Source organism: Thamnophis elegans, chromosome 3, assembly GCF_009769535.1.
Source record: "Thamnophis elegans isolate rThaEle1 chromosome 3, rThaEle1.pri, whole genome shotgun sequence".
Taxonomy (NCBI): Eukaryota; Metazoa; Chordata; class Lepidosauria; order Squamata; family Colubridae; genus Thamnophis; species Thamnophis elegans.
Genome location: NC_045543.1, coordinates 24384151 through 24404717, shown reverse-complemented (window position 1 = coordinate 24404717; position 20567 = coordinate 24384151). Strand labels below are relative to the sequence as shown.

The 20567-nt window shown below is 40.3% G+C and overlaps 1 protein-coding gene across 6 annotated transcripts in view; it reads left to right on the top strand.

Moving 5' to 3' along the window:
- KIF16B (kinesin family member 16B) overlaps window positions 1-20567 on the top strand; it is a 144130-nt gene that overhangs the window by 19763 nt on the left and 103800 nt on the right. For all 6 annotated transcript variants that reach the window (XM_032214485.1, XM_032214486.1, XM_032214488.1 and 3 more), the window contains exons 11-12: window positions 641-706; window positions 2582-2641. In XM_032214485.1, coding sequence (XP_032070376.1) covers window positions 641-706; window positions 2582-2641 — 126 coding nt within the window. The remainder of the gene's footprint in view (window positions 1-640; window positions 707-2581; window positions 2642-20567) is intronic.

Here is a 20567-nt window from a genome sequence, read left to right as displayed (position 1 = left end):
CCCATGTGTGAGCAGCTGGTGAGCGCATGTGCATGCACTTTCCTACCACTTCTATGGAACCATCCTCTTCCCCCCCCTTCCCGATCTGCAAAGCCAGAAAGGTTGGGGAACTCTGCTATAGATGCTTTGAATACAGGAAAAAGTAGTCTGTAACAAAAAATCATGCATATCACATGCCATAAATCTCCTTCTCTCTGTAATTGTACAGTTATTTTCAGAACAGTAACATTGAATACCATGGAACACATTTAAAGGGGACACGATGGCTCAGTGTCTAAGATGCTGAGCTTATCGATCAGAAAGGTTGGCAGTTCAGTGGTTCGAATCCCTAGAGCCGTGTAGCGGAGTGAGCTCCCATTACTTGCCCCAACTTCTGCCAACTTAGCAGTTCAAAACCATTTAAAAATGCAAGTAGAAAAATAGGGACCACCTTGGTGGGAAGGTAACAGTGTTCCATGCACCTTCGATGTTTAGTCATGTCGGCCACATGACCACGGAATTGTCATCAGACAGTGCTGGCTCTTTGGCTTAGAAACGGAGATAAGCACCACCCCCTTGAGATGGGAAGGGGAACCTTTACCTTTTGAGCATATTTAATGTGTCTTGTTATTCTAATATTTTGTTTTATCTATTTAACTAGATTGCACTTCTGGATTCTCCAACAGCTTTGAGTATGGAAGAAAAACTGCAACAGAATGAAGCACGAGTAAGTTTTACCTTGTTAGTACCTCAAACACCAACAGTTTTAGACTAGTCCCTATGTATATATAAATTGATTATGTGCCAACAAGTCATTGTGAACTATCACTGTAAGTAGACCTTCTTGAGGATGACCTGTCACCCAGGGATGGGTTGCTGCCTGCGTTACTGCTGGTTCGCTTTGTGCACATTTTGCTAGGCAGGCAGTCGGCACCATTCTTGATGGGTATTTTCCATTGTACTTTAACAAACATTTTTTTATTATTATTTTATTCATTATTAGGTTTTATTTTGCCATTCAATCCGGTGAAAACATGAAAAATGTGTTCATATTTTGAAAGCCAAAAATACAAACAGAACAATAATGCACTTAAGCAAAATATTTGAATTCGTAAAAAACAACCTTTCTCAACCTTTCATTTAAAGCAAATATAATATGTCATTTGAATGAAATTGTGTGTTATGTTTATCCATTTCATCATAATTCAACTCAGTTTTTTCCAATCTTGTGCTTACCAGACATGCTGAATTGTGTGCGTGCGTGCGTGCGTGTGTACATGCACACATTCAATTGAGCCTCTCAAATTTTCAGAAAGCATAGTCAATGGAATTTACTTGAATTGAGCTTAATCAAAATATCAAAAATATTATCAGCCAATAACTGTTTTAGCTGAAAATTGTTGATCTTGTACTTCCAAGAGCCCTCAAATATTTTAACTAAGATTGTCCTCAGTGGATGTCCAGACAGGGAGGGAACGAAGAACAGCAACATCCCTTTTGTATTATTATCATGACATCACATTCTTATACAAAAGGTGCCTAGCTTAACCACAATACTATAATGGTGCTTTAATCGGAATTGACTATTTTCATGGCAATAATACAGAAGTAGTTTCCCAAAATACTTTTTCAACTTCCCAATGTAACTTCGAACCCTCACCACCCTCCAGGCCTTCCGCAAAGCCCTTAAAACCTGGCTGTTCCGACAGGCCTGGGGCTAAAGAGCTTTTGCCCCCCTTCTCGAATGGTATGGTTGTTGTGTGTTTTTAAATTTTGTATTGCTATGTTCGTCTTTTTATCCCCCTGTGTGTACCCCCTTCCCTGACTGAATTGTGAGCTGCCCTGAGTCCCCTTCGGGGAAAAGGGCGGCATATAAATGTAATAAATCCAATCCAAACTTTCAATTCTGAGATTCTCTGGTAGCTTTCCTTACCACTATCCACCATAAACCCTTGAGAGAAGATATGTGCAAGAGCACAAAAAAGGACCTGTTTTCAAACTGATAACAGCCTTCTCATTTTCGAGGCTTGTTCAGCTGCTTTGGTGCCTGTTCCTGGCAATCTCTGAATACTTATGTATGCATATCTTTGATCCACTTAGTTTCTGAGCCCTGGCAAGATGATCCAGGTGTAGACCCCCTATAAACTTGCTTAACCCATTAACTTCAGGCATTTAATTCTATGTGCTTTCATGAGTAAGAAAAAGATATATTAGTTAGTAATTTATATATACTGATTGGTATAAATGAATTCACTATAAATATAAATAAACGCTATGAAATAATCTTTCATCATTGATTCAAAATAAACCCCAGCAGGCATGCCAATCTGCGTTTACATTGTAAACTCTTCTATTTAATGTAGTAAGAATAATTTTGCAGCAAAGCTTTTAGTGTCCATATTGAAATAAAAATGGACTTTTGTTTTAATTGTGCATTTTAATACATGTCTTAAAAATATTAGGACTGAATAAGATCCATGAGAATTACTCATGATACAGTAATGTTGAGTGAATAATCCAAATACTTGGAAAACAGAAAATAATTGGTAATCAGTTCAAATTTGGATATAACCTATGTGTATTAATTTGGTTTATTTTGTAGGTGCAAGAGCTTACCAAAGAATGGACCAATAAGTGGAATGAAACTCAAAACATTTTAAAAGTAAGCAGTAAAACATTTCATTTTCTTCAAAGTTTCAATTTAGGAATGGTTCCTAAAGTGTATTATGTGCTTGTTTATGAACTTCACATGATTTGTAGAATGCAATCTTGTTCAAAGTGTTGTATAATATAATTTTATCTAAATTTGTTCAGAGATAAAAGTTCAAAGATTGTTGTTATTTACATTATAAATTCTCTTTCTTGGAAAATTTACATTAGAAGCTTGGGAGAGAACTTGAATAATAAATCTTTTAATGTAAGATAAAGTAAGATAAACGAAAACCAAGATCTTTTCAGGATAGTAAATAAAATATAAAAATGAATATATGCATGTAATTAATATTTATGATATTTTATTTCTTCCATTAAGTTGAACAGATACAAAAAAATTCAAAAGTTTATGAAGCAGGTTCAGGAAATCCGAAATCTAAAATGGGTACTTGTGCAATAGGTACATTTTACTTGTGTGTCTTTGTGACCTATAATACATTCCAAAAAGGCAAAAACATGATTGAGAAAAACTTTTCTTTATGGCTCTTCTCTGCTCAAGATTAATATGGAATAAGAATATTGTCTAGTCATTTTCATCTAAAGGCATAAACCCAAGCAGGAGATGTGCCTTTGTGATGATCAGGTGATCAGGTATTATTAAAGGATTTTAGTACCATGAAATGAATGGTATTATTAAAGTAGATTTTAGTACCATGAAATGAATAAAAAAATGTATCAATCCAAAGCAGCAACAATTTTTATTATGACCAACTTAAATTACAAGATTGAGCAAGCTGTTTCACTATTATCGATTTTAGGCTCTGTGCTAAGTTAAAAAAAATGGAACAAGAGGTATGACTAGATTTAATAAGAACTCACCCTCTTACAGTTTGTAATAATTAAAGTTATAATGATGGATGTGATCAGCTGAATTAAGTAGGCTGGAGCAGGCTAGATACTAAATGATCGTTGTACCACGAATTATAAAGATATATGGCTGCTTTCTCCTAGAAAATATAAAAACAAGTTTCTCACTAGGTCTAGTTACAGCAGGTAAATAAAATGATGGCATTAATAGCAAAATATATTATAATTGGATTGTGGTGGCAAAACCCTCCCATTAATTCTTATTAGAATATGGAATGGATTGTTTCTAGCTACTGGAGGTCTATCTGGTCACAGACTCACAGGAGGTCTGTAGGATTGCATCTATAAATTGATCAAAATAATAATACATTGAAATACCTGTCTAGTATTAGCATGCTGTTCATGCAGTCAAGGGAAGGAAAGGAAAGGAAAGGAAAGGAAGGGAAGGGAAGGAAAAGGCAAAGGGAAAAGGAATACACATTTTCTATACATCCCCCATTTGGTTTATAGGTAGGTGATATGGCTCTAAAACCACTTCCTTCATTCACATATGTCAAATCACCAGTGTTCATATCTAGAAATGCAGTTTACTATGCTCACCTCAAAAGTTGAACTGGGTTCCATATTTATAACAAGTGACATTTCCTCATTTCTGCTCTCCCTTGCTCTCAATTCTGCCATAAACACATATATTACTACCTTACTTGGCAGCAACATAATGATTTCAGACTTCAAGATACACAGTCTGGAAATACAATGTTGAACTGAAAACTGTCTGGCAGATGGCATAGCAGAATGTACTGATTTGCTTAATTTCTGTCTAAAAATTGAATTGGGAATAAAAATATCCATATAACTCAGAAATGTGCAATTTCTTCATTAGAGGAGAGTTATAATATTCCCCTTCCTCCTCCTCCTTCAAATAAGTTGGTTAACATATTTGGTTTCTCTCTCCTTATTTTGATGTGGCAATCATTTTGAGGTGGCAGCTTATGTTTCACATTTTAACTTATATTTGGTATAACACACCAATATGCTTGCTTGAGGGAGAATGGAAACATCAGCTAATATATCTGTTCAATTTCACTATTGCATGCTTTAACTGTCTTTGGTTGAAACAGATTTTAAGTATTTGGTTAAAATATACTGCACCCAAAATATGAAATAAGCTGAAAATTCTGGCTTTGCAAAAACTATGTTGATTTCTTAGGTATTTGTAGTAGAAAATCAGTATTTTCTTTCTATCTACTTATTTAATTTCCATTATATTCTTATGTTGAAATGGAATGACATATATGTAATTCTTTCTAAGATGACATATACATATCCTTACCTTCTTTGTTTCTAAAATACCCCAATAGATGATATAAAATAGAAGAATATCAGTCATTAGTTAGGCAATTAGTATGCTTAACATCAGACTGTTAAGAGTAACTTCTAGTGTGAATGAAAGGTCAAACTCAGTAAATCAAAGGGAGGAGCTAAAATTTCTGATCTCAAAGCCCCTCAAAATGAAAACTGAGGAATACACAAATACTAGGTTTACTATGCCCCCCTCCTTTTTGGCCTTCTGGAATGTAACTAGAACCTGGCTTTGCGGCTTAGTGTGGAGCCCTAGGGGCATGGGGTCTTTCACCTCCAAAGGTAGCTGGTGGGGTGAAAAGACCTCATCCCCGTCCATTCGTCTCTTAGCTGTCTTAGCTTCAGATTATTGTTTTTTTTTTAATATTGTAATCTGTGTAATTTTAATGTGTTAATGTTTTAATTATTTCTATTTGTAAACCACCCAGAGCCATCTTGTAGGGAAATGGGTGGCATAAAATTAATAAATACATTTTATTTTATTTTATTAATTTTATACCATCCAAGTAAATAAAAATGAAATGAAATAAATGAAAACTAATTTTGTATAGTGGTTAATGCATCAGGCTAGAAACTGGGAGATCTTCAGCTCTCGCTCTGGCCAGTCACACTTTCTTGGTCTTAGGAAAGGTTTACCCAGGTAAAGGTAAATCACTTCCAAAAGGTACAAGAAGGAATCAAAACCTAATTTAAAGGCACAAAGTTGCTCTTACAATCTAGATGTCTATGGAGATTCTCAATCATCCAGGTCATGGTTGTCCCAAAGTGCTTTTTTTCTAAAAGGCAACTGGATTTAAAGACTTATTGTCTTTATTGCTACTTTGTATGCAGGAGGTTAATACCATTTTTTAAAACAGTAAAAAAATTAGAAATTTTCATGTTGAGAATTTTACATTTTGGTTAGAAATTTAATTTTTGTTTTCAATTTTATGCATATGAAAATCAGGTTTACATATAATTTGGACTTTTGGCTAAACTTGAATGGCAAAATTATATTTCTAATTTCTTAACTGGAAAGAGAGAGGTTTCTTTTCAATATTTTACTTTACAGAGCCAGATATCTTATGGTATTTATTATTATTATTGCAGCTTGAGCATCATGGTTTAGTATTCATTCTTGCTTGTGAGTTTATCTAACTACTCAGATTTGTTTTGCTTTAATTTGTGCATCTGTTTGTTTAGATTTGTGTGGAGAGCTGCTTAGCTTTGCAGTCTCGTAAGATGTTGACTGCTTTGACCCCATCTGCTGTGTATAACATCTCAAATGTCACTAGGTTTGTCAATAAAAAATCTGCACATTAAAAAAAGGCAGCCTTATTTACAGGTGTCTTATTAAAATTGCTCAGTTCACTTCCCTTACAGCAAAAGGATTTCCTTTTTCTGGATCTAACATTTTGTTTTAAACTATTTAAACGTTCAGTCCTGTGCAAGCGTTCTCAGAGATAAAACCTGAATTCAGAGGGTCTTGTTCCCTGAATATAAATGATGTACCCAAAATTATAGGCTAAATCTAGTTTTGAATGTATTTTCAAACTCAGGACTATCCAATGAAGATTGCAATTATCTTGAGATAAAAGGCAGAAGTATAATTGTTATCTTACAACACATTTGACTTTTAAGTCTGGTGAGTAGTTTGGATTTTACATACACATACAGAAAGAAGAAGGGAGGGAGGGAGGGAGAGAGAGAGAGAGAGAGAGATCTGAACGAAACTTAATGCATCAGATAAGTAAAATATTGAATTGTGCAGAATGTTTTGACTGCCTCCTAGTATTTTTGATCAGTTTCTCAACAAGAAGGATGCAGAAATACAGGTAGTCCTTGACTTACGACCACAGTTAAGCCCAAAATTTTTGTTTCTAAGTGAAACATTGAAGTGAATTTTGCCCCACTTTATGACCTTCTATGCCACATTTGTTAAGTGAATCACTATAGTTGTTAAGTTAGTAACATGGTTGTTAAGTGAATCTGGCTTCCTCATTGACTTCCCTGTCAGAAGATCACATTATCTATCACAAGACCCCAGGACACTGCAAACATCATAAATATGAGTCATCATAAATATGAGTCATCCGAATTTTGATCACTTGATTATGAAGATACAGCAACTGTGAAGAATGGTAATAAGTCACATTTTTCAGTGTCGTTATAACTTTGAATACTCACTAAATGAACTGTTGTAAATTGAGGACTACCTGTACAATTTAATATCCTCCATTTGTCTTGGATTACATCAGTTCCTTACATGGCTATGCTGGTTGTAATCAGCAGGAACTGAAAATCAAAATATCAAATAATATATTGTCTACTCTATTCTCCAGTGCACTGCTCAGAGAGCCCAAATGCTGGGTTAACACAGCCTATCTGCCCTTGGACTGAGTGATGTTTTTCTTGACCACGCCTCCCTTTGCCTGCACATGCTCAATTCGAAAACTCAGTCCGCCCGAGTTAGGGCTGTTTTGGGAGAGCTCCAGTCTAAGAGCAGAAAGGCTGGAAAAAGTTTCCCAATTTGGACCACGTTTAAATTCTCAGATAGAGGAAATCACGCTTCTACATCAGGTCTGTCTATTTGCCTCCAGTGAGGCTTCCGTCGCTTTAAGAGAAGGGCTGCCGGGTTTTCCCTGCTGTTGCTAATTGCAAGCACTGCAGGGGGTTGAAAAGGCTTGCACAGCGGGGGCTGGCTAGCAAGGGAGCAATTAGTGGGATAAACCAAGTTCCCTGTTGGAACAGGGGCGTCCCAGGGGGAGGAAAAGTCCAGCAAGGCTCTGAGAAGGCTCTAAAGCAGGTGAGCCGGATTGCTAGGATTCCCTCGCCTGCTCCATTTTGCCCGGCAACAGCAGCGACGGCTGGAGCCTTCGCACACCTTCAGGGCTGGAAAGAGCGGGAAGCGGCTGCGTGCGCACCCCCCGCCATTTTGGATCGCTCCGACTCACTGGGCAGAGCGGCAGAGCTCAGAGCGTGCGAGGAACAAGGCAGCAAGAAGAGCCCAGCCAGCCAACGGAGCCTCAGCGAGCCCTCAACGACTGCAGAACGCCGCGGGGAGGCTGGGGGCTAGTCTGGGAAGCCAGCTAGTCTCTCCCTCCGGAAGATAAGCTAAGTCTCGGGGAACCGAGGGCGGTGGGAGGAAGGAAATCCGACCCCAAGGCGGCCCTTCCCTCCTGGAGATTCTGCCAGCGCTTTTGGACTGCAAAGGCCAGCGCGTGCCCATCCCAACTCCAGCTATCTTCCAGGCCTCGTGGGGACCTGAAATGGCTGAGGAATGCAGGGAGGCCTTAGGGGATCAGGTGGGGCCCTCCAGCAAGCGCTGCAAGCTGGATCCCTCTGTAAATAAAGGCAAAGGGCACAAAGGCTCACTTGAAAGGTCTTCTCCAAGAGCCACAGTGGATCCCAGGGAGGTTTCAAGGCCCTTTCAGCCAGAACCTAGCCCAGACCGTCGCAGCAGGGAGTCAGCTTCCCCTGATCGTGAGGCCCAATCCCCCGGGGACAGTGAATTCTTGTCTGGGGATAACTATGCATCCAGGGATCCATCTCCTGAAGCATCTTGGGGGTACCCCGACTCCCCTAGCTCCTCCATCGGAGAGGAACGAGATTCTGTCCAGAATTTCCCCTTTGGGAAGGGTGGATCCAGCTCAGGCAGGCCTAGCCAGCGCAGGCCCAGTAAGCAAAAGAAAAAAAGGGGGAAAAGTCCTGCTCTCTCGGATGAAATGAGGGAGGTAATTGCCTTAGCCATCTCCCAAGGGATAGCTGAAGGCATTAAGCGCAAGGGCTCTCACAAGGGCAAGGCCCCAAAGGAGAAACGCAAACCTAGGGCCTCCACCTCTAAGGAGCCTGTATCCTCCTCCCCATCTTCAAGCCCCTCTCACTCTGGGTTATCAAGTTCTGAGCAGGAAGAAGGGGAGATTTTCGCCCTTTCCGAAGACGAAAACCCCACCCCTGACAAGCCAAAATTCTCTGGCCTGTTTCAACCGTCATTATTCAAGTCTATCTTGCACAAAGCCATGACGGCCACAGAGTTAGGCCCCACTTCCAGACCTGAGGCCTCTCAGGCTTCCACTTCCAAGGATCTTAAGCATGGGTTGTTCAAAGAGACAGTAGAAACTCCCGAGGTTATTCCTGTGCCAGACATATTTATGGACGCGGTACAGCGCCAGTGGCTACAGCCAGGCACCCTGACCAACCCCAGTGGGGGGGATAGAACTCTATATGCAGTAGAAGATAAAAATGGAGGAAATCCTCAAATTCCCAGAAGTAGATGCCCCAGTCGTGTCTCTGACTTCCAATTCCAACCTGCCAGCTGAGCTCCTAGAGGGACTTAAGGCAGAAGATAAGAGGTCAGAAAAGGCATGTCAGAAAACACACATGGCGTCTGCCTGGGCCATCAAGGCATCCACCTCTGCCTCCTTTTCTATTAGGGCCACCCTATTCTGGCTGCGCCAACTCAGGTCCAGACCCCCGCCCAGGAAATCTAGGTGGCGCCATGAGCTAACCAAGATTATTACCGCTGTCGAGTATTCGGCGGATGCCACCTTGACAGCAGCAAAATTCTCTTCCAGAGCTCTAGCTTTCAATATCACCTCCCGCCGCCTCCTATGGCTCAGGCACTGGCAGGCCGAAATGAAGGCTAAATGGAAGCTGGCATCGGCCCCATTTAAAGGGGGCTTTCTGTTTGGAGAGGCCCTGGACAAGTTTGTCACCGAAACCAAGGACAAACGCAAGATCCTTCCGGCAACCTTTAAAAGGGGTGACCGGAAAGGGGCGGGGTCCTTTCGTAAGAGACCCTACAGGAGCCAGGAAACAGGGCAATCTTCTCACCCTTCCTCCTATCAGAGGCCCTTTCAGGCAGGGGGGGATAGGCACCAAGACAGATCCTTCGGGGCTCGTGCCAACCAATCCCAGTCTTCCTTTCGGAGACCATTCCGAGGAGGAGGAAACAACAGTGGTGGATCCCGGCCCTTTCGTAAGGGAAAGTGACGGTCACAGGGATCCCCCCATCGGGGGTCGGCTACGGCTGTATGCCGACAGGTGGGAGGAGATAACATCGGACAAGTGGGTCCTCAACACCATTCGCAAGGGCCTTCTCCTGGACTTCCTATCCTTTCCCCAAAGAAAGTTTATCCGCTGTCCTACCCCCAGGAACCCAGAAAAGAGGGAACGCATGAGGGCAGAAATCTGCCATCTCCTAGAGATAGAGGCGATAGAGCCAGTCCCCAGGGATCAGCAGGGGAGGGGCTTCTATTCCTCCTCTTCCTAGTGCCCAAAAGTTCTTGGACCTCAAGAGCCTAAATCAGCATCTGGCTTACAAGAGGTTCAAGATGCAGTCACTCCACTCCATCCTGGGCTGTGTGAGGGAGGGGGACCTATTGACATCAATAGATCTCAAAGAGGCCTACCACCGGTTCGTCTGGAATGTTATTTAGACGACATAATCATTCACTCTCTCACCACCAAGCAGGCACACCGCGAAGTTTCTCTAACTGTGCAGACCCTGCAGTACCATGGCTTCTCTGTCAACATGGAGAAGAGCCAGTTCCGACCATCCACCTGTATACAGCACCTGGGTGCGGTCATCAACTCCACCTCCTGCCAGGTATTTCTTTCGCCAGACCGGCTGTCGAACCTGAGACGCAGAGTGAAGCACTGCAGCCTTGCCAGGTTGGTACCCATCATTCAGCTGTCCCAGCTCCTAGGGATAATGATCTCGTGCCTGGGGGTGGTTCCCTGGGCTCGCCTTCACGCCAGGGAGCTGCAGTGGTTTCTGCTGCCAGTGCAGAGGGCCAGGAACAGCAACTCACTCAGGCGGGTTCGGCTCCCACGAAAGGTGATCCGGTCTCTGGCATGGTGGAGGTCCAAGGCAGTCAGGAAGGGCTGCCTGTTCAAGGAGCCGGAGAGACTAGTTGTCACCACGGATGCCAGCCTCCTGGGGTGGGGCGCCCACTGTCAGGGCCACCTAGCCCAAGGCCGATGGACTCAGAGGGAGGCCGCCCACAGCATCAATTGGCTGGAACTGAGGGCAGCTCGCCTAGCGCTGAGAAAGTTCGCATCTCTAGTAAGAGGGGCTCATGTACTGTTGATGACAGACAATGTGGCGACAAAAGCGCACATAGACCGGCAAGGGGGCACTCGATCAAAGGCCCTCATGCTCGAGGCAGAAGCGCTGGGCAGGTGGGCGGAACGTCATCTGGCTTCTCTCAGTGCAGATCACATCTCCGGCGTAAGCAACCGGGAAGCAGACTGGCTGAGCCGCCAACGCATCGACCACTCGGAGTGGCGCCTGCACCCGGACCTGTTCCAGCAGATCGTGAGGAGGTTCGGCAAGCCACAGGTAGACCTGTTTGCCACACACAACAACACACAGCTCCCACGCTTCTTCAGTCGCTACCACTCGCCCCAGGCGGAGGGAACAAATGCTCTGAGGTCAGCGTGGCCTCAGGGACTTCTGTATGCCTTCCCTCCACTTCCGCTCATCCCTCAAGTGGTGAACAAGCTCCTGACCGAAAAAGCAGACCTCATTCTGGTGGCTCCCTTCTGGCCCAGAAGGCCCTGGTACGCAGACCTGGTCAGCCTCTCAGTTCAAAGACCTTGGAGAATCCCCCGGGACAAGATTGCCCTCAGCCAGGGGGCCATCACCCATCCGGAGCCCCAGTGGCTGCAGCTAGCCGTTCGGCACTTGAAGGGGAGCTCCTGAGAAAGCAAAAATTCTCTGACCAGGTCATTCGAACAATCCAAGCGTCCAGGAAGCCCTCTACGACTAGAATCTACGATGCCACCTGGGCCGCCTTCTCACGGTGGTGCAAGACTAGGAACATAGAGGCCTCCTCAGCCTCGATCCCCCAGACCCTAGACTTTTTGCAAGAGGGTCTGGATAAGGGCCTTGCAGTCAGCACCCTCAGACGCCAGGTTGCAGCGTTGTCTACCATCCTGGCAAAGGGCTCCTCTCGCTCGCTGAGTCAGCTCCCCCAGATCAAGAGCTTTCTCAAGGGAGCAGCGAACATCAGCCCTCCAACTGTTCACCGGTATCCATCATGGGATCTTCCATTTGTGCTTAAGGCCCTGACCAAAGCCCCATTTGAGCCTTTGAAAAAGACCAGTCTGCGCTACCTCACCATCAAAACCGCGTTCCTGGTGGCCATTACATCCGCTCGCAGGGTAGCCAAGCTTGCTGCGCTCTCTGTCAGGGAGGATTTGTGCGTAGTTCACCCGGACAGAGTAATATTGAGACTTGATCCGTCATTTGCTCCGAAAATTAACTCCCTGTTTCACAGGACTCAAGAACTTATTTTGCCCAACTTCTGTCCCCATCCTTCTCACCCTGAGGAGTGTGAGTGGCACAAGCTGGACGTGAGACGGGCCGTGCGCACGTATGTAAAGAGAACAAAGGACTACCGCCGGTCAGAGGCTTCTTTGTCTCCTTCCTCCCTGCGTCCCTGGGCCGCAAGGTCTCCTCTCACACTGTGGGACGTTGGCTACGTGCTTGCATCAAACTGGCATATGAGCACCAGGGCAAGACGGCTCCGAGACGAATCACCGCGCACTCCACCAGGAGCGCTGCAACGTCTGAAGCCTGGGCAACCCAGGCCTCTATCCTAGACATTTGTTGAGCGGCCACCTGGGCTTCCCCCACGGCCTTTATTAGAAACTATAAGATTGACACCTTTGCCTCAGCCGAAGCCTCCTTTGGCAGAAGAGTATTACAAAGAGTGGCTGAAATGCCAGAGGCTTCGGCACTTCCCCACCCTGGGACTCAATAGCTTGGGCATGTCCCAGCATTTGGGCTCTCTGAGCAGTGCACTGGAGAAAGACCGTTGGCTTACCTGAACGGTCGTTCTCAGGGCACTGCGAAGAGAGCCCAAACCCACCCGGGTGTTTGTATTTTGAACGATGTGGCTGTATTGACTGTAATTGATTACAGGACGGTTCCTTCGTTTTCGAATTGAGCATGTGCAGGCAAAGGGAGGCGTGGTCAAGAAAAACATCACTCAGTCCAAGGGCAGATAGGCTGTGTTAACCCAGCATTTGGGCTCTCTTCGCAGTGCCCTGAGAACGACCGTTCAGGTAAGCCAACGGTCTTTCTAGAACATTATTTATTTCAAATGGGCCTTGTTACAAAGAAAAGATTTTTTAAATGCTGATTAACAGCAAACTTTTCTAGTTATGTTTCCCAACAAACAAGAATAAAAAAATGAAACAAATGTGTTCTGGTCTTTCATTTGATTTTTTAAAACTGCCTATATTTGTCCCATTCAAATGTGTTCTGTTAGGTTAAATGATAGAGGATTAAATCATGCTTATCTTATGATATTGCCACTCATCCCTTCCTCATATGTCCCCATTTAGTCAGAGTTCATCCTCCCAATATTGAAAGGAGTTTCCTTAAATGAGGCCTCCCTCTCTCGTCTTTTGTTTTCAGGATGCCTTATTCATCTCTGTATTCATAGATAAAAGATAAAACTATGAAGAGGTAAACAGAAAAGAATTTTAAAAATGGACAAACCCATCAGGGTCTTTTAGTATTTCAGAAGTGTTACATCTAAATTCGCAGAAATGAAATTTACTTCTTTTTTAAAAAAAACAAGCATTTATGGTTTCTTTTACTTTTGCCCATGGACATGTAGTCAATGTTGAATTTCTTTCTAAGTTGTGGTATCATATTTCCAGGGGTCTTCTACAAATCAAGTGGAGGGAAAAATAGATAAAATATGTATCATGACATCATGTTGCAAATCCCAACCTTTCTGTCATGTATCCCCATGTCATTACATGCCCCTGCTGATGCCTTTTGTTGTTTTGTTGCTCTAAAATTACAACCAAGTTCCTGAATTCGAGCATAGCTGATTTCATATTGAGTTTTTCTTACATCATCTTTTTTTCTCACTCTGTTAGCTACATTCCTCAATTCTCTCTTAAGCCTCCACATCTAATTTCCTCTTCTTATCCTTATCCTTTTCTCTGCTGATTTAGTATGTCTAGTGATTTGTGTCGCCACTTCACCACCTTCTCATCATCACCTTAGGGAGTTCTGCATGCTTGCCTGTCCTCCCACCAGCATGCTATTTCTCTTTGTTGTTCAACAATGGTAGCAATAACTATGACGGCAGCACCAAAAAAGTGGAATATCAAGCAGGATTTAAAGTTTTACAGTTGCCCTCCAATTTTTCCAACTTTTTTTTCTAATAATACCTTTTGTTCTTACTGAGGACTTTTTTTTTGTCATTAGGTCAACCCTTTAATCCTAGGCTGAATTTTCTATGCATTCTTTTTCGCCAAACTAACAAGTTTTCTTAAAGAATAGCTGTCTCTTATGATGAATAAGCACAACTGGTTCTTTCGGTGTGTTGAAACAGAGGGCAAATTTAAGCCACCATTCTAGCATATTGGAAGATTGGCTTCTGCGCTCACAAGACCTGGCTGAATTTCAATTTGCTTGCTCCGTCTTGAACACAAAATGTGGTTTGTGTCATCCTCCCCTTGCACTCTTGAAAATGTGAATTGCAAAGATAGGATAACACAGGTTCTCTGCTTGCAACTAAGATTTTTGCTTGCCTCCTATCTCTGTACCAAACAGGTCCTGTTGTAAACTGGTAGAATTGCTGTGTAAATTGTTCTCAATATCATAAAAGATATGTGAAAACGTATCTCTTTCTGGATTGTAATAATAGACTATAACTTGTTGACAGGAGTCTGTGCTTCCAAATTCCAATAAATTGTTTGAGGCTCCAAATTTTTGGCAACAATTCTTGCATGGATTACTGCCATTTGCATACTTCAGCTGGATACAGCTAACTATTTATTTCAAATGCAGCATTTTATTCAAGCTGTATAATTTCTGTACACATCTTTTTTTTCTGTATACTTTAGTATGATATGGAATATGTAGAAATGATAGTTCATTTTTTAATAGTGCCATTTTAAAAATAGTCTCATGAATATTTCCATTGCTTCATTTATATCAGCTTTGTATCTGATGCTGTACACATAATAAAAGTAATGGTTTCAGAAAAAGGACTAATATAAAGAAACAGAGACGTGGGAGTGTATTTATAATATATATAAATTTGTCCTGTTTGTGTACCAAAACTTTTCCTGTTAGTTCAGTCACATCATTTGTTACATATATTTACTGTCTAGTTTACTAAAATCTAACATGTTGCTGTTTCTTTATGACATATTAAATTATCTTAGTTTATAAGGCTTTCCCGGTTAAGAGCTTTCTCTGAGATTTTACTGTATTATGCTGGGGAAGTTTTATTGGATTCAGAGTTTCCATTCTTCTGATAATGCTAGTCTCCCAGGATTCCTTCACTCAAAAGAAACTCTTTTCAGGGGAGGAAACCTTTGGACTCAACATGAATGAACAATTAGATTAATTCCAGATTTGCACATGACACCAAATTATTCAGGGCTGTAAAAGCAAAAAAGGATTGCTAACAGCTGTGAAGGGACTTCTTCAGATTGAGTGAATGGATAAACAAGAACTGCTGGAATAGCTTTATGCAGCAGAATATGCATAGAGAGAGAAATAACAATAATGTTGAAATTTGCAGAAGGAATTCTGGAGATTAGTGTTATCTTTAAAAAAAGAAGGAAATCTTTATTAGGAAATTATATTTAAATAGGAAGCTTAAATAATTAGCTGTCTTCCAAGTAAAGGGATGAAAGACTTTGTGATCTGCTAAGCCACAATACCTATTACATTACCAGGGTAGTCATAGTATCCATTCATTTCCTGTTGAAAGGAGGGAGAGATTGGTAATAAGCAGAAACTGGAAGTGATGGTGGCCCTGAGGACATCAAGCTGACCAATCAAAAGCAAGCTAAGTAACACAAAAGAATATTTTTTAAAAGAGCTCAAAGAAAGGAATCCTAAAATTAACTTTGACTACCTTTAGTATCTAATGAAAATTACCCAATATATTCTTGAATAAAAAAGACACCTCCCAAGTTAAGAAAAAGATTTTTTTAAAAACTTTCCCTCTGTAGGGATAATCTCATGTAAATAAAGATCATGTTGGTCTGTTCTGTAGTACTATATATACTTCCGGTTGACATATTTTCAGGATATTATACAAGTAGTCCTCGACATATGACCACAATTGAGCTCAACATTTCTGTTGCTAAGCAAAACATTTGTTAAGTGAATTTTGCTCCATTTTACAACCTTTTTTGCTACAACTGTTAAGCGAATCACTGCAATTGTTAAACTAGTAACACGGTTGTTAAGTGAATCTGGCTTCCCCATTGATTTTGCTTGTCAGAAGGTCACAAAAGGGGATCACATGACTCTGGGACTCTGCAATCATCATAAATACATGCCAGTTGCCAAGCACCTGGATTTTGATCATGTGACCATGGGGATGTTGCAACAGTCATAAATGTGACAAATGATCATAAGTCACTTTTTCAGTGCTATTGTAACTTTGAACAGCCATTAAATAAATAGTTGTAATTCGAGGACTGTGTGTATAGATGCACTGAGTGCAGTAAAGGGAAGACAAAAGTGTCAGGGAGCTGGTAAACCTCCACAACAGGGAAAGGCTACAGTTTTTAATGCTTTTTTGGCTTAGGGGAAAAGATAAGGAATAGGGTATGAAGTTATATTTTGCATGGAAAATAGATTATATGAAAAGCTCATCTCTCTTTTTCATGACACTAAAACTTAGTATCATTTGATCTGGTTTAGGATAAGAAAATAAAATACAGTTTTTACCCAGCATTCAGTTTAACCTATGGAGTTAAATTATATTATGATAATCAGTTAAAGATGTTGATTTTCAGAAAGAATTGGATAATAATGTCAATGCTTACTGGATTATATTGGAATGACCGGTACATACATTTCATGATTGGGCATCCTTTTCACATCTAATCTTAAGGCTTTGATAATATAGACTTGATTGAGTACGTTAAACTTTACAAAATAAACCTCTTTCCACCTACCTTGTTGTGCCATTTACCTGATTAAGATATTTAGAGAGGTTCCATCTTTGTGATCTGTGATTTCATTTAATAAAGATTTTGTAGTTAGTGTGATGGCCGGCACACATACTTCTGCTTCTTTTATAAAAATAAAATAAATTATGTTTAAAATCCATTACAATAATATTTTTTATTAAGCAATGGGAACTTTACAAAATTGTTCCAAATGCATGAGTTGCCAAGAACTGTTTGTTAGACAAGTTGTGATCAGCAAGTAAAAAAGTGTGGGATGGGAAAATATGACAGTTGTTTAAACAGTGCCTGGCATTGAATGCTTCACTTACAAAGAGAGTGAAGGAAAATTTCCAGGCATGCACATTATTTTTCATATTTAGGTGATCATTTTTGGGTAGGTTTCATTTATAGCCGTAGTGATGCAGTGGTTGGAATGCAGTACTGCAGGTTAACTCACTGCTTACTCCAGGAGTTTAATTCTGAACAGCTCAAGGTTGACTCAGCCTTCCATCCATCCGAGGTCAGTGAAAAGAGGACCCAGATTGTTGGGGCAATATGCTGACTCTGTTAACCACTTAAGAGAGGGATGTAAGTGCTATTGCTATTTCATCTTTTGAGTTAAATATTTATATTTAGTATGTTTTCATGTGTAAGTAGTTCAAGTTAAATTAACCCTTGTGCTGCCTTTTGTTCTTTTGTTAGAAAATAAGAACCGGTGCAGAATTATAGTGTGTGGATAAACTGGTACATTTTCTTTTAGACTGTCACGTTGCTGATTTCTGTCTACTAACTGGTTGACATTTTGTCTCCAAATCCATGTATTACTTTAGGGGAATTTTAACCCACCATTTGGGCATTGTTTTAGAAACACAAATCTAACAAGCTGATTGAGAATGATGGCAATGGAGTACAGTAATGAAACCAAGAGCTTAATATGTGATTTAATGTACAATTTAAGATGGCATCGTCTATGTCAGTGTTTTTCAACCACTGTGCCGTGGCACACTAGTGTGCCGTGGGAGAATTACTTTATATATAGTCAATATAGGCACAGAGTTAAATTTTTTAAACATTTTCTAATAGTGGTGTGCCTCGTGATTTTTTTCATGAAAAAAGTGTGCCTTTGCACAAAAAAGGTTGAAAAACACTGGTCTATGTGACATTTGTACAATTCTATGTTGCTTGTTTAAGTGGGCTAAGTATAATTGGGAATGTTTTTCTCAAATTTGCTCGGAACAGAATGAAAGAAATATATAATAAGCTATCTAAGTTGAACAGTCTTGGTTTATCTAAGTTGATAACAGAGTACATAGGGGAGCAAGGATTTTACTAAGGAGATCCGTCTAGTAGGTCTAAGAAGAATAGCCTTCTCTGCAGTGGCTTCCTCCCTGTGGAACATCATGTCGACCGAGATAAGACTGATCTCCACTTCGACCCTCTTTCTAAAGGCCTTGAAGACATGGTTCTGCCAATGGGCCTGGAGACCCCAGAGTGATATGGAGCCTATCAAGTGGCTCCAGGGTGGGTGTGCGGGGGTCATTTTATATTGATAATTATACAATTTATAATAATACAATATATATTTAAATTATACAATTTTTATATTGGGGTTTCGTAAGCTGCCTAGAGACACCGAGAATGAGTTAGGTAGCCATATAAATTTTCTTAAGAAATAATAAATATATTCGTAAGCTCAGTATACCCAAAGGCATATGTTTCTTCGATCATGAGTTATGAACAATACTGGAATATTTTATTTACAAACTTGTATATTCCATTTCTTCATTTGGTTTATTGTAACTCTACTTGGATTTGCAATATCTATCTCTGCAGAGATTGGGATGAGGATTTAAAGGAAAGCTCAGAAATAGCACTAGATATAACTTTAGCTCTTCTCAGGGAATGTAGATTCAGCCTGAAATATCTCCTAGTTGCAGAATGAGCAACATGAAGTAGCCTTCTACACTGTGCACCTTCTTGGGCATACTGAGCTTTGATGACATTGTCTAGCTGCTTCTTCTGAACACATTCAAGTTCTTTTGTATTTAACCCTTGTATCAGGATCACATCCTCCACAGATGGAAACTTTTTCTGTCATATTCAGTTATAATCTCTTATGCCTTTTGAAAAAATCCTTGTATAAGTAGTAAGAAGCTCAAACAACATCTAAAAAGACATCTGGACTATGGTTTGTGATATTCGGACTGCTTTCTTTTCCTAGAAGAAAAATATTTGTTAATTTCTGGTTTCACAATACTTCTTGATTTTTTTCTGGTCACTAGATGTCACTGCTGATACAGAAATTTGCTTCCCTTGTATGTGGAACTTTGGTTATATTGGAAAAAAATAAATTGGAATAATCTAGCCTCATATTTTATCTAGATAGCAATTTGAAGAACTGCAAAACATTGTAATAGTTGCAGATTGTAACACAATAATGCACTTCTGGCTAAAAAAAGCATATAAAGCATTATTGCTTGCAGATGCACAGAAACTTGCACAAAGAGTTAAAAATTACTTTCCTTTGTCATTCATTCAAATTACACTGGTAGCAAAAGTGTTAATCATAAGAGGCTTATTTTTCCTTTTTCTTTTTTTGAAGATGCTATTTTCATTAGGATTAATCTCAAGTGACTGCAGAAAAAGAAAGAGTTAAATTCTCCCTTTCTGCCTGCCATAATTCTGATTATTATCAGCTTCACTCAATTTTTTAAAATATGCATGTTAAATGAAAAGATTTAACAGTGTTGTATAGTGCGGCCTTTTGTATTATATATTTGTCCAGCTACTTTTCTAAACTGATAAAAAATTATCCTTCATCTTGTTCTTATTTTTCTTAGTATTTTTTAACCTAAAAAAGCAATCCAATATATTTATTGAATGACATACAAGATCTAAAGAGATTTTTTATTTTTCTTAGACCAATTAGGGTTATATTAATCTTTGTGTTCAATTAAAATGTAAGAAACTTTTTTATTGTATTTTAACTAATGTCTGACTCACTGGATTCCAGTATTTTTAGATTGTCGTTGTGAGAAGGAATGACCCACTTGATATGTCTATTTTCTTATTTATTTTCTTGTAGTTATATCTCACTTTCCCTCTAGGTACGTAAGGTGATATACATAACACTTCTCCAATTTATCCCTATAACAATCCCACGAGGGACACTAGGTTAAGGCAGTGGCTTGCACTAAGTCATCCTGTCAATTTTGATGACTGATTTGAACTTAGATCTTCCTGGTTTTGGTCTAACATCTTAAGGACTACGCTACGTATTTTTGTGATCTTCCTAAACTGGGACATAGTTGTTTCTATAAGCAGTTAAAAATATTAACGTTCCTCATGTTAAGCATTAGTCCAGTGAAAGTCAAAGTCAATGATTATGTAACATTTTGTGGGACTCATCTGGGAGGATGGAGAAGGGAAGACTGATCAGTGAATGAGCTACTGTCTATTTCCCTAAAACTTCCAAATAAAAAAGCATAACAACAAGAAAGCCTTCTAATCTGATTGTCAAAACAAAAAAAGTTTTTTTTTAAATAATAAAGCATGCAAGTCTGACCTATATTTAAGAAGCTATATTAATGTGGGTTGTTGGACTTAGTTTCTAGAAATACATGTTGTGGCTGTCTCACTACCTTTGACTTGTACAATTTGTGTTTTACCGAGCCCTTGAAAATTTGCTATTCGCTCGAGAAATTTAATGCAGTCTACCTATTAAATAATTGATCACTTTAATTCTATTTAATTACTTTGTTTCAATTGCATTAAATCAG